At 37.9% G+C, this 14,111-nt stretch overlaps 2 protein-coding genes across 3 annotated transcripts in view; both read right to left on the minus strand.

Annotated features, from left to right (window-relative positions):
- tmem131l (transmembrane 131 like) overlaps positions 1–4,960 on the minus strand; it is a 34,374-nt gene extending 29,414 nt beyond the window's left edge. Inside the window, exons 1-3 of the mRNA XM_014011437.1 lie at positions 4,747–4,960; positions 3,932–4,005; positions 871–914 (exon numbers count right to left, since the gene is read on the minus strand). Of these exons, the coding sequence (XP_013866891.1) occupies positions 871–914; positions 3,932–4,005; positions 4,747–4,870 (242 nt within the window). The 5' untranslated portion in view covers positions 4,871–4,960. The remainder of the gene's footprint in view (positions 1–870; positions 915–3,931; positions 4,006–4,746) is intronic.
- Positions 4,961–6,687: 1,727 nt separating this feature from the next.
- Positions 6,688–14,111, minus strand: part of mnd1 (meiotic nuclear divisions 1 homolog (S. cerevisiae)) — an 18,479-nt gene continuing 11,055 nt past the window's right edge. For both annotated transcript variants that reach the window (XM_014011439.1, XM_014011438.1), the window contains exons 5-8: positions 13,362–13,436; positions 13,135–13,249; positions 9,905–9,949; positions 6,688–7,968 (exon numbers count right to left, since the gene is read on the minus strand). In XM_014011439.1, the coding sequence (XP_013866893.1) occupies positions 7,862–7,968; positions 9,905–9,949; positions 13,135–13,249; positions 13,362–13,436 (342 nt within the window). In that variant the 3' untranslated portion in view covers positions 6,688–7,861. The remainder of the gene's footprint in view (positions 7,969–9,904; positions 9,950–13,134; positions 13,250–13,361; positions 13,437–14,111) is intronic.

Raw genomic sequence — 14,111 nt, forward strand, 5'->3', positions numbered from 1 at the left:
GTCAAGCGCTTGACCAAACAGTCCTGTAGGCGTTATTGGTTCATCCAAGTAGGCTGTAAACTGGGTCTCTCACCCCCCTCGATGTCGGGTGAGGTGGCCTCGTGCTCCATCTGGTCCGCCCAGCTAGCAGCGGGGGCTTCGACCGCCGAATCCTCGTCTTTGTCGGACTGAGCCGTCTGGCTGGATTCGGAGAGCAGCACGTCTTGTCGGAAAACAGCAGTTTCCCCCAGCATTTTCTCCAGGAATTTCACTCTCCTCTCCAGTGTCGGATGCAAAAGTCCGACACAGGCCCGGCAGGACTCAGGCTCCACAAGCGCCCGTCGAGCGTGAATGATTCCCAGGCAGGTCGGGCAGGCCTCATGCTGGTCCTTCTCATGAAGCTTAAAGCCACACCCCTGAGGACAGGGGCGAACAGAAGACTTTGGCTTCTTCGAAGGTGGTTTTGTGCTCATCGTGAACCACAAAACAGATTTTCAGCAGAAAATAAAGGTCACTTAAGTAGCGTCGAGCGGCAGACACATGAACCAGCAGGTAACGCGGTTAGCACCAGTGAAGTTAGCCTAAGAACCTAAGAAGCTGAGCTAACTAGCAGCAGCTACAGTATATGAGCTCAGGTTTAGAGATGACTATCGCGAGGTGAAGGGCGATAGAACTGAGTAATGACACTGGTAACTCTGAACTTATAGGGTGAAGGCGGAGCCTGTCACCAGATGTTCAACATCACCACGTCACCGGTCTAAAGACGTGATTAGAGGTGGCTTCAGCCAGGCGCGCGAGGGCACGTGTGTCCCATATACAACTGTGTGTTGTACTGAGTGAAATGACTGAAAAGGAACAGAGAAAGGTTTGATAATAAAAACAAAACTGTACCTGTCTTCTAGTGGAAGACCGTCTTTTCTTTGCTCCTTCTCCACCTAAAAAAGGGGAAACACTTTACTCTGCATATTGAACGAAAAAACAATTTATTTCATCAAACGCTGTTGATATGAGACAAGAACCTCAGGCTCTGAAGGATCTACGTATATGCACAGTGTTCTGGTTGCCATGAGATAATTTAGACTGCAAGGTTTAATGCAYACTGATATAAACACATATTTCATTTAGAACTGAGATTTTTTTTTTTCATTTTGAAATGCTTTATTTTGCGTAAAATAGAATTTCACTTATTCAATTCAACAACCTCTTACATTATAATTTTTGAGAGAAAAAAAGATCACACAACTCCTTCAAAGGCACAAACACCTTCACATTGAATCAGATCTTCACTGACAATCATTCTTCAAATAGATCAAGCTCTTATTTGTGTTACCAATCTATTGGGAAGATTCACAGAAAATCAAACAATCTACAAAATAAGGGCTCAGTGTAGACACATTACAATCAGAAAAGTGTTCTGGTCCAACAAGACAAGTCAAATTATACAACAACTTATCGTACTGCTCTTTAGCAAGTCTTAGATTCCTCTACTGAGAACAAGTTAACACCAGAGCAATGTTTACAGTGGGCTTATTGCTGTTTTAGAGSAGGTTTTTTTAGTCAGAGTTGATCTGCTGCAGCACGTGCAGCTTGACTGGCTGCTGCAGAGATGCTCAGATTACACAACACACAGAGAATGGGCAAGTTTGTTCTCTGAAAAAGACATCGCCACCAGGGCCYCGGATGTATTTTTGAAAACTAAAGATATGGAGTAAATGTCACCTGCTGCATTTCATGCCAGAGTTTYAAACTRAGATCATCTCGTGATGAGAGAGAATTAAGTTACAGCTRTTCTGTTCAAACAATGAAAATGACACACAATCTTGACCTCAATATTTATTAGTAGTCACACCATTAATAACTAACTCTGAGATATTACTACCACATCAAGCTTTGGCTCAACTGCTGTACATTTGAATAAATAAAGCGATTTTATGATTGTTATTTTCCAGTCTGAGTTTTTCTAGAAATCAATGCATCTGATGGCAGATATACAGATTTCTTTTTATCAATATGCATTTTTCATTTAAGGAAATGTCACAATAAAGACTTAACGTACATAAACATTGATTTAACAACACTTACTTAGAACTTGTGTACTTAAAAGTACTTAAAATGCATTTTTTGCCAAAAAGAAAGAAACATGCTGTTGCATCTACATTTTACTGCTTGGTAGTTAAGTATGTTTACGCCTTGCTGATTGAAGATATTTTTAGTCCTCTATCAGCCAATTAAAAGTGTCAGATGATCATTTGGTTTCAAATTCTAACTTTTTTTTGTTCACAGTTGTTATCATTTAATCTCGTGCCCTGTRACAAAATCTCTCCAATATAAGAAAATCTGACAGATTTTTGCCCTCCCAGGGCTTTAGTACTTTAATACTTGTGCGCTTTTAGGAAAAGCAAATGAAAAAAACATCCACACAACCCAGACGAACTAGAAAATTAGACTTATCTCTCCCACCAGCCTGAGCTTGTAGATGAAGGAGCAGCTCCAGCAACAGGACACAACTTGTCAACAAACTCAGGTTGCCTCACTTACACCGTGCTGCCCTTATTTCAACAACACAACCAAGGTTACCACTTAATGACCAGCCTAGACTGTGTTTATTGTGTGTGTGTGCGTGCGTGTGTGTGTGTGTATAAATAGTCAATTTGTAGTTTCAGGTACTGAGGATTATGCTTTTAAGAGAATATCAAACAAAAACAAGGTGACTGCATTTGGGCTAAGCCTGTCAGCATTTGATATTGAACAATGTCTGCCAGCATATTTAATGTCTATTAATAGTACATTTAAATAAGACACAAAATAGGTTAATGTTTAAGGGAGAATGGAAAAAAAAACAGAAGTTTTTTGTTGTTGTTTTAAGAGGACTTCTAAAACCATTTAATGTTTTAAGAATCCCTAGGCTGACAGTAGAATATACAAACTGATGCATCAATTAAAAAAACATGCAGTAGCCGATGTGACACCCTATGAATGCTGACTTCAATGAGCTATTTACAGTATAAACTACAGGCCCAGCTAACTACCAGCAGCATGAATGTATCATGTCATGCTCTGTTTCAAGCAGCTCGTGTAACTGAGACTGTCACTTCAGTCATTGTTAAATATGACACCACCCAGCAATGTCATTGATTCTGCTAATTGAACAAAAAGGCACAGATGTGTGGAAATTAATAAATGCAGTAGGGGGGGGAAATAACTTAGCGCAAGCAGTTTTAAGGGCAGCAGGACCTGCTTTTACTATTAAAAGGTGTTTACATTCACCTAACTATATGCTACATGAATGGTTACGTTTTATTTATTTTATTTTTTGGTTACGTTTTATTTATTTTATTTTTTTACATGATGATGACCAAACAACCTGCAGTGCCTCTTTACAGAGCGTCCCGCAAATTGCGCTACACACTGCTCAGGTGACATGAGGAGTCAGCTAGTGATCTCATGACAGGTTATGTGTAAACATTAAATTGCTTCAGTGTGTATGCTCTGTGCTCTACAGTTACAGAACCATTACAAATGTCTTTAAAAAAAGAATACAGGGGGGTGGGGGTCCTGACAATTGTTTGCCCATCCTAAAAAAAGGCACAGGAGGCATTTACTGAACCAGWCATGCATGCAGAAAATAACTGCAAAGTAATGTGAAGGAGGGCCTTTAGGCTGTCACTTGTATGACCCTTTTAGTGTGCATTACTAACTGAACTCGCTGCATTAGGTGCAAATAAAAATAAAACTGATGATCCGCCGTGGTTTAATTTCAGGGTGTTGCATGCAATTGCTAGATATTTGTGAGATTTGTGCACAAGCACGACAATCTGCAGAATGTTAGTGTTTTAACCCTACGCTGGTTCAATTACATGTCTGTATTTGGAAGTTTTGATTTCAGTGCTCTGCGTTTAGTTCCTACTTCATACAAACACACCCCATAGGGAAAAAATATATATAATTTTACCTGAAGTGGGACAAATGGGTCTGCCTCTTCTGGCTGCCAGACCTCAACCACACTGCTGGACATCTGACTCAGAGCTTTGTAAGAAAATAAATAATAGAAACATATATAAATTGTTAAATGTTGAGCTGCAGAGAGCTAAAACTGCGACCGCTTTAAGCAGCTAATARTTAATACAATCAGCCAGCAAGCGTCCTAAATATTTATTATGTGTAATTACAAACGAGTTAGCTACAAGGGAGTGGATAAGTAATTAAATACAAATATTTTAAAAAGAAAGCCACTTCACCTCGGGCAGGTTGACAATTTTTTGCTAGCTGCTTGTTTAGCTAGTTAGCTTGGTGGCTAACGAACTTAGGAAAACATCTTCAAACGCTGATGCTCCGCACACCAGTTTAAAGGGCTGCAACTACCTAGAAATATCYTAGGAATTTATTTTACATTCACAACCAATAAAACGCATTTTAATTTCCATTTAAGACGGAGACTTTCCTGCAGAAGCAAGTTGCAGCTTCGTAAAAAAAAATCAATCGGTAAAGGGAACTGCTGGAAGGCAGCTAGCAAGAAGAAAAAAAAAACTATCATTGTGTACTCTGGTAAAATAAGGCAGCTACAATCTACTTGCAAGTTAGTATACATCAAATTATACTACCTCACACACACATACGGGACTCTACTTGTAAATAAAAGACTATAAATGCTGGAGAACAGTTTAGCTTCGTTTTGTACGCTCGCTGTCAGGTAGCTAACTTGTTTTTTTTTTCCATCAGCAGTCGCGTTATGTTCCACCCTAACTAAAAAAGGTGAGCGTCACAAACCTTGCAGCTGAGCCCCTCCGTGTTGTACGTTGGGTAGAAGTAATTGTAGTACTCCTAATAGTATTTTGATCCACGTTTTCCTGTGACAGTGGCTGCCCTGGTGGAAGTCTTGTAGCCCCGCCATGCTGCCCCTCTCTGCCTTGTGTTTCGCTGCGTCGCTCTTTCTTCCTCAGCAGCAGCAGCAGCCTGGCGGTAGCAGCTCCCCGCACCGCCCGCTGCTGCTGCTGCTGACACGCAGCGTGGGGTGGGAGGAGGGGGGTGCAGCTTCCCTCATTGCTGCCGATGCGTCCCTTTCACAAAGTAAAGCCAATAAAATACATATAAAAGCTATTTTTTAAAAGGATTCTCAAACTGAAGCTCGTTTTTTAAAAACAGAAATAGACACACTTCCTGTCATGTCAAAATAAAATAAAAATATTACACATTTTGCAATCAGATGGGCTCAAAGTTTAGATCTTCAAAGCTGAAGATAAAGTCCCATGATAATATTGCAAAACCTGTCTTATATTTTGCAGGAAGTCTCAGCTGCTGCTATATGCAATTGTAAATGATAAAAAAATAACAATATAATGCAAAAATGGCAGCAACCGAAAGGTTTGGAAAGTTGTATTTACCATTAAGGTTCTTTTTTTATTATAAATATCTTAAGATGGCAGCAATGTATGTCTTGGCCCCACTCAGACAAGCTTTTGGTGCAACAGTTCAGTCAATATTAAATGTTATTACTCCATTCTGAGTGTTCAAAGAGCCATCTACAACAGGTAAGATATTTATTCATGCCCTTTCCACAGAGCCTCACTTCAAAAGACTTAAACTGTTGTAATACACACAATGCGATACACACAATCAATTTATGTAAACATCAATACCGTTTTTGTTTTATACATTAATATTACCAGAAAGTTTTTTAAGGTGCATTCTTTTTTTATTTCCAGTACTGCAGGTTTTTACTGAAGTATGTAAATACTTCAAACACTTCCTCCTTCTGAATTAGTCATCCTTTAGAGATAGGAAGTGGCATTAATTTGAATATACTCAAAGTTTGAGCTTGCTAGGATTGATTTGGTGCACCTCAGTTTTTCAGAGGAATTCATATTTTTGTAAACTTTTCTACACATTTTATACCTTATAAAAATAATATACTATGTAATAGTGTAACACACAAAATTGCATGATTATGATTAGCTGMTTCATGATTTGCTACACAAGCTTTGGTTAAGATTATTGAGACTTTGCACACGGGCAAGATGCATCAAATTAAGAAATATAAAATATATTTCCAAATGTTGCGGTGCTTCCTGTCTACAGGATTTCATTGAAATCTGTTTCATCTTTCACTAGTTACTCAGACACTTTGGGTTGAATATGTATAAGTTACTCATCAGTTTTTTTTTTTGGCTTGTGACACCAAACATCAGACATTTAAGCAATGTTGACTGGTTTGAGGTTCAAGCAATTCTATTTTCTTAATGTCACCAGAATATCAAAAAAAAACAAAAAACCACTAGTTAACTGCAGCTACACCCCGCCCCCAATCATACCCTTATGACTTGCTTAAACAACAAAAAATATTTAATAAGCCAAAACAATCTAATAATGCCTTATATAGCAGCTGCAGCACATTTCAGAGAGGAACCGGTGCTGTTGTTTGTGCATCAGTAACTTAAGAGTTAAAGTCTTTAAGTAATGTCTTGTTGCAGGTAATGGTGTGATAATTTGTGGTGAAACGGGCACCCCCTTCTACGAAAGTGTTGACATATAACATGTCAGCTGCATGAATCACAGGACAGGTTGGGCAGGTATACGCATGAAGTAACACATCAGGTGGGTGTGTCAGCTCACTTTGACACTGCAGCTGGGCTTTTTAAACTTTTTATTTTCTGCACTCGAATTGCAGTAGTCCACGTGAGTGACTTTTACCTGCTACAATTTTTTTTGCACTTCTAAACTGCACCAGAAAACAACGTTACACTACAAGGTCATTTACTTTCTAGTAAAGATAAGTGGGTCATGGGGAGGGTCTGTTATCAGACCAGGGGCAGGTTACACCCAGGACATCACAGGTCCACCCCACAGATATAGTTTAATTTATGGCCACAAAATCAACCTGACTTGTATGATTTTTTTTAAAGGGAAGGAACCAAAACAGTCCCAAGAAAGAAAAAAAAAGCATGCAGGCATGTGGTAATAAAAGTACAAACTCCTGACAGAACGTCCTGTAATGCAATCAAACCATCACACCAACATCATGCCTGCACAGAGAACATTTGAAATTTAAATCAGCCAACCACGACATTTCATCAAATAGGTCAAATGAGTAAACACAAAATACACAAATGTATGTTTTGAATTTATTTTAGCTGAAAAAAAAAAAAAAACAGAAAAAAAAACAGGGTACTGGAGTTCCTTTTTTTAATACACGAATCTGCAGCAGCCCTGAGAAAAGAAATGCAGATTTTGCAACAACCCGGGAGGGCAACTTGTCCAGAAGTGAAACACAAAAATCAGGACGTAAAACACGCAGAATGAGCAAAATAATGTTACTAACAAACACCTTTAACAAACTTCTCATTGTATTTGCACTAAATAAATGTGCTTAAAAGGTTAATTTAATATTAAAAACATAACTTCACATTTTTTTTGTTTTTATTCTTCCATTTGGGCACATTTTTTCTGAAAAAAAAAAATTAAAATAAAGGTTAAATATAGAGGGAAAAGTGCTGCAAGAATTTGATCCAAAACCACCTGTTCAGACATAAACGCAGCCGTTGGAGGTACAGATGCAGTGTTTGTTACTTTCCATCATCAGCTTGGACCTCTCAGTTTTCATGCAAACAGGTGTCCAAGAAGTTASCCCCCTCCCACCACACACACACACACACACACACACACACACACACACACTAATGGTCAGCCCGGCCTCTTCTCCGGTTGCACTCAAGCAACATCTCCACTGATGAAGCCCATCTGGCGCATCGAAGTCACAAACGTGAAAAAGTGATTGCCGGAACATTTCTTTTCAGTGTAATGCAAAGAACAGCAACTGGAACTGCAAACATCCTAAAACTGATTTTCCAAACAGAAGCTTCAACGCAAACGTTTTGGGTGAACATTTTCAGTCCATGTAGTCGAAGTCCTCTGGGATGCCAAATGCTTTATTAATGCGGCCGTCGTCGAAGGAGAACTTCTTTTTCGTCCAGGACTTGATGGCAAAAACATTGTCTGAAAACAGAAATTAAATCGAAATGTTTTCCATTGGATGAGAGTTGATAGTAAATTTCTAATTTACAGCAGAGTCACTTGGTAAACGGAGGAATAATTCTGGACTTGGGAATGCCAGTTGAGCCCCCTGGACTAAACTATCTGTTCTGGTTTTCTCAAGCTAATCTTTTTATTTTAGTGAACATTGAGTTTTTGACTAAAAGATCTGATTACTTCCTGAGGAAAAACAAACATTTACCACCACTTTGGATCAAAAGCACCTGCAAACAKTTTGGATAATTGTGGGGGGGACAGACTAATCTTAATAAGAACCATGAACAGGATGTGCTCCAAGATACAATGAAAACAACACAACCTGGCAAATAAAATCTTCCTTTTGACAAATTTAGTCAGAATGTTTATGAATACACAAACATTTACAGCACATCTAGGACACAAGACCTTAGTTTTCTTTTCTTTTCTTTTTTTTGACACAATAAACCCACATGTGTGAACATTTTAAACAACAGGCACAAACATACAATGTAACCAATCAGTGTTTTCACTGACATAATAAACCAGGAAAAAKATCATAAAAGCCCATAATAAGTTCAACACAACAGCTGTTTAAGAATAGAAACACAAGTGTTTTGTGAGCATCACAAAGCTTTCCTTCATCAGTGAGACAGTTCTGTTTGTAATCTGAAAGACTTGACATCAGAGTGAGTCACAGACACACAGCTTTGGTCAAATTCTGCTCTGGTTTTGTACTTTGAGATGAACAGTAGGGGTTTRTCTGAGAAGTTGGTTTGAGTTTAGATATTTAGAGCTCAAGATATATATATTTTTTTCATTTTAATGAAAATCTGATGTCTAAGAGAACCCTAGAGTTCAAAACTTTGAGTATGCAGGTTAATTTTAAAAAGTACAAATTTACTAAATTAGTTTTTTCCATCTTTTTTGAACCTCACACTCTTGCTCTGAATTTCCTGTCCATTTTGACTCTATAGGTATTCAGTGCTGTAAAAACAAACTGGTCGTTTCTGCATCAAAATCATCAACACTTACGGAGCAGAAAAAAAGTTACAAAATACAACAAATTGCAGTTTACAGGGAATCTCATGAATGCTAACCCCTTCCACTTCCAGGTTTCAAACTGATGTTTTAAGAAATGGACAGAGGCTAAAGGTATTTCACCAGTCTCATTGTTGTGCAAAGCCAGCAGAAACAGTCTCGCAATAAAAGCGTGGAAAGATGCAACCGTCCCTTCACACACACCTTTAACATTCAGATTTTCTGAGCTGCTCTGAGTGGAAGCAAAACAATCCGGTCATTTGGATCAGTACAAAAATCTATATTGTAATGACAGCATCCACCACAGAACAGAGTGTTAGGTAGGTGTGAATCTCCACGTATTTAAAAGAGAAAAAAATACGTTATCTCAACATAAACAGACAGGAAACAGTTTTTACTGGTTTCCTTTATCTCCAAGGTGAGTCTGAGGTTACTGCTGAGGTCAACAAAAACACAAAAGATACCGAGCACTGACTTCTACACTGACGGTTCTTATTCTTTATTATTATTATTATTATTATTATTAGTAGTAGTAGTAGTAGTAGTAGTAGTAGTAGTAGTAGTAGTATTACTATTATTACTATTATTATTATTATTATTGGTTCTTTCCCTACAATGAAAGCTTATTAATCTTCCTGCATAGTTAAATACAGAGAATGTTAATTTTTTATTGTGTCAATTAGATTTAATGTCCTAAAACGTTTCAATAAAAATAGTGTCACATATATATTTTTAAATTTTCAAGTTACTGAAGGTTTTTTTCTTGATGAAAAAGTTGATTTGCATTGACCATGACAGATTTATGATAGCAATAAAAGCATAAAACACCAAAGGTAGTGAATACTTTTTATAGACACTGTAAATAAAAATAAAGGTAACCTACCTGTCCACCTGGAAACGGCTTCTTTCGCAACAACATTTGATTTTCCTGTAAACACACAGTTTATAGTAATCACTATATAAATTAAACAAAGTCCAACAAATTCATCCATTTATTTAACAAATGCAGACGTGTGTCAGTGCAGACAGCAGTAACTCACTTTGGCCTTGGCTAACTCAGACTAGCCGTCGTAACTAACCYCTGCTCCTGCAAATGGAGTTTAACGAGCTATYCACAACAGGTAAGATATTATTTGTTCACAATCTCTCCACAGAACTCCCACTTCTAAAGTACAAGTAAGYTGCTGTGATTTACAYGCCCTTTGRWGTTTTTTCTTCTTACCTATTACTGCAGCAGCATTAAACATTTAGCAGTAACTATGGGTGTGGCAATCATCGTCGACAGTGAACATTATCATTGGACCATTGTCCTTCCACTCTGCTGCATGCACACCCACTAGTTTTAATGCTGATTACAAATCCCACCCGTTACCACACAGTTTACTAGTATCTGGGTGTGAGAACCACCGGGTAAGCCAGGACATCAACAAGCAGGTCTTTTAGTTTTGTGTGTATAATTTTGTTTGCTACAATCAGACTACTAATAAAGGAAGTAAAGCAAACCCGTCAGCAGTTCAGGTATGTTTCATTTGAACAAAGAATTCTTCACTTCCCTTAAAAACTTTCTTCCAAAGCAAAACACTTTTTATTATTATTTTATGGCTAAGGACATTATAAATAAGGACTTTAAACTTTCCCTGACCATCCAAAAATGTATTTACTGGTAATAAAAAGTGTAATAACGCTGCTAATAGTACTTCTAAAGAAAAACAAAACATTCAGGAGATTCTGCTTTTAACCGTTTTTAGGCAGATTCAGCGAGTTCAATCAGACTCCTTTCTGCAGCAGACACAACATAATGTGATAGACTCAGCACACAGCTGCACACGCCTCTTCAGAATACAATTCAATCACCACTGTGGGGAGATGCTTATCTGTAACAGAACTGTGTGTGTGTGTGTGTGTGTGTGTGTCTGTGTGTGTCAGATGAAAAAGAAGAAAATTAGACCTGCGGGCATGTAGGGACAGATGGGTGAAAACAAAAGACTGAAGGTAAAAGCAAACATTTCTCTCCCTCTCAAATGATCTGTGTAATAAACCTGGTCATGGCATGTGGTTTTATGCTCATACACTACAAACACGCAACTTTTTATAATTATAAAGATACTAGTTGCAAAGATTTCAAATCTACACCTCAATGGCTAAAAAAATAAAACAATAAATAATCTGTTGCAAATTAAAGTCCAGATCAAATGCTGAGGTGGGAACATAGGAGAGAACATAAACAAAGGCTTGTAATCTTCAATAAGATGAATTTACTCCACAATATCGTAATGATGTTGGAAATACTTTCTGCATGTTTGTGAGGACGTCACAGGAGAAGAAGTGAAGTGGAAAAGAACAGCAGAACTGTGTTGGGCCGCAGTGTGGGTCTGCTGGGGCATTTGAGAGGTGTAGGTAAACAGACCAGACAATTTATTACACCACACACACACAGGTTTGTTTTTATATCCCAGTGCGGACCGTGGATTGACTTCCATTTATTTTCTGGTAATTTTATAGCCTAACCTACCATTTACCCTAAAACTAACCTCACAGGTACCTTACCTACGACAGAGTATTAGGGCCACACGAGATTTGTTTTTTAAATTACGAGAATAAAGTCATAATATTACGAGTTTAAAGTCATAATATTACGAGAAAAAATGTCCTAATATTTTAACCTTTACATGAAAAACCATGCAGTTACCACAGCATTAAAATGAAGAATGTTGAGCAACTTGTCAAGTTGTTCTTTGGTATTCCTATAAATCAATAATCTTTTAGCACATTAGCATCAAATTATCAGTATCAGGACTTGGAAGTTGTGCAAACAACTATAAACTGAAGCCGTAATGTAATTAATTGACAGATTTAGTCGTCACGTAGCTAATTTGGATGAAAGCTTATTAATCTAACAGTGACCCAAGTCATCGCAGACTACTTTATAAACACAGACACATGGCTGTACAGCAGGTGTGGGGAAAATAAGGAGGAAATGAGGAACGGGAAAGAGGCACTTCATGATAATGACTTTTCTCTTTATATTACGACTTTAATCTTGTAAAATTGTGACTTTATTCTCATAAAATTACGACTTTAATCTCGTAATGATAACAAAAAAAATCTTGTTGTGTGGCCCTATTACTCCGTCGTACCTATCTGACTCTAAAACTAACCTAAACTCAGTTTACACCTTGATCCTACACCCAACCCCCCACCTGCAATTTGCATTCGTACCCGTGGGGCCCGGGCATTGATTCCCACGATGCATGTTCGGTCCCCACAATGTAGGAAAACCATGCCCCCGCCACACACACACACACACACACACACACACACACACACACACACACACACACACAAGTCTCTTCTGCAGGTGAGTTACAGCACAAACACGAAGTGGTGCAGGTTTTTTTTTTTTTTATAACACCACTTAAAGCTGTCTGAACCGTGCGCTCACGGTGAAGGCGTGTTTAAAAGCCAGTACAAAATGTATGTCCTGTAAAATCCACTTTGTGTTATAAAAAAACAAAAACAACAAAAAAAGAAAGTTATAACCAGGCTTGTAAATTCAGAGGTTACAAAGTTCACCTAAAACTGACATCCGAGACTTGAGCCAGAGAGGAAAGCCTTGAACTGTGCACATTTGCTGCCTGCCATCAATATTTAACAGGTTTATGGTTGGGCCTGATATTCCTACCAGAAAGCTGTCAGCTGACAGATTCTGCTGCCGAACAGACGGAGCGCTGGTTTCAGCAGCAGAATCAGCTGCATCCAGTTGTTGCTGGCGGCTGCCAACACTCAATGTCTGCATCGTGATCAGCCATAAGATTATGACCAAACACCAAGGGCAGATATTTGAGCATTTATGATGTCTTAGAGCGTTTGATGCCTGACAGCTAAAAATAAATTTGCTGGATTCAAGATGCTTTCCAAGTATTTTGAAATAGCAATACTCAAAGGCTTATTTAAAAACTATTCTGTTTGTATTTTATTGTGTAGGAGACACTTAATTTCTTCAAGTCAGTGAATGGAAATGATTTGATTGAATAAAACGCTCAATATGACCATATTTCAATTCAATATCAATTTTTTCAGCTCAGCAAGGTTTTTTTTTTTGTTTGTACTCACTCATTTCCTCAATGACTTCTGGGTCACAGTCACGGTATTTTTCCAGCGAGGCCTGCAGCTGCGTTCTCTCCTCTCTCAGAGCCTGCAGCTCCTTCAGTAGAGCGCTCCTTTCTTTCTATACACACAAACACAAGCACACACACACATTTTCTGCAAATGTTTCCTGACTTTAAATTTAGTCACTTTTTAAATTCCATTTTTTTCACATGTAGTATACATGTCTTTACCGTATCTTGGCGTCCTACTTTTGCCTTATCGACCATTTTCTGTACAGATGCTTGCCGCTGTTTTGCATCAGAAATCTTAAAAACACAAAATGATTTATTTGTAAAATCYGTAGTACACACAGCTTTGGCTTTTACCGATTTGTGACATAAAATCGTTAGCAAAATAATACCTGCTGTGCACAACACCAGTCTGAAAAAATGATTAAAAGAATGCTGAAACATACAGACAAATTTTAAAACTGTGCAACCCGGCCACTCCTAACTTTTGATTGACATCAGTAATAAATCCTAATGATTCACTGGCATTCAAGGACAATTACAGCTCTTCAAATGTTCTGTTTAAGCACATAAGTTCTGCCATTTGACAGGAAATGTTGCTGTACAAGTGCATGTACTAAAAGTTTGGTAAAATAAATAAATAAATATATAAATAAATGAAAAAAGCTTAATCAAAGACATCATTTAAAGACTGAACACTATGAAACCTCACCAACAGTAACCGTCATGTCATGTTTGATATGATTATYCTTGAGTATGTCCTGCTTTCTTCTTTTATCATTGGCATACAGCGGGTAAAATAAGTATTGAAAACGTCAACATTTTTCTCAGTAAATATATTACTAGAGGTGCTAATGACATGAAATTTTCACCAGATGTCGGTAACAACCCAAGTGATCCATACATACAAAGAAATCAAACCATAAATGTCCAGAAACTCTTTCAGAGATGAGGATGTTCTCATTCTTGATA

Source organism: Austrofundulus limnaeus, unplaced genomic scaffold (genome assembly GCF_001266775.1).
Source record: "Austrofundulus limnaeus strain Quisiro unplaced genomic scaffold, Austrofundulus_limnaeus-1.0 Scaffold80, whole genome shotgun sequence".
NCBI lineage: Eukaryota > Metazoa > Chordata > Actinopteri > Cyprinodontiformes > Rivulidae > Austrofundulus > Austrofundulus limnaeus.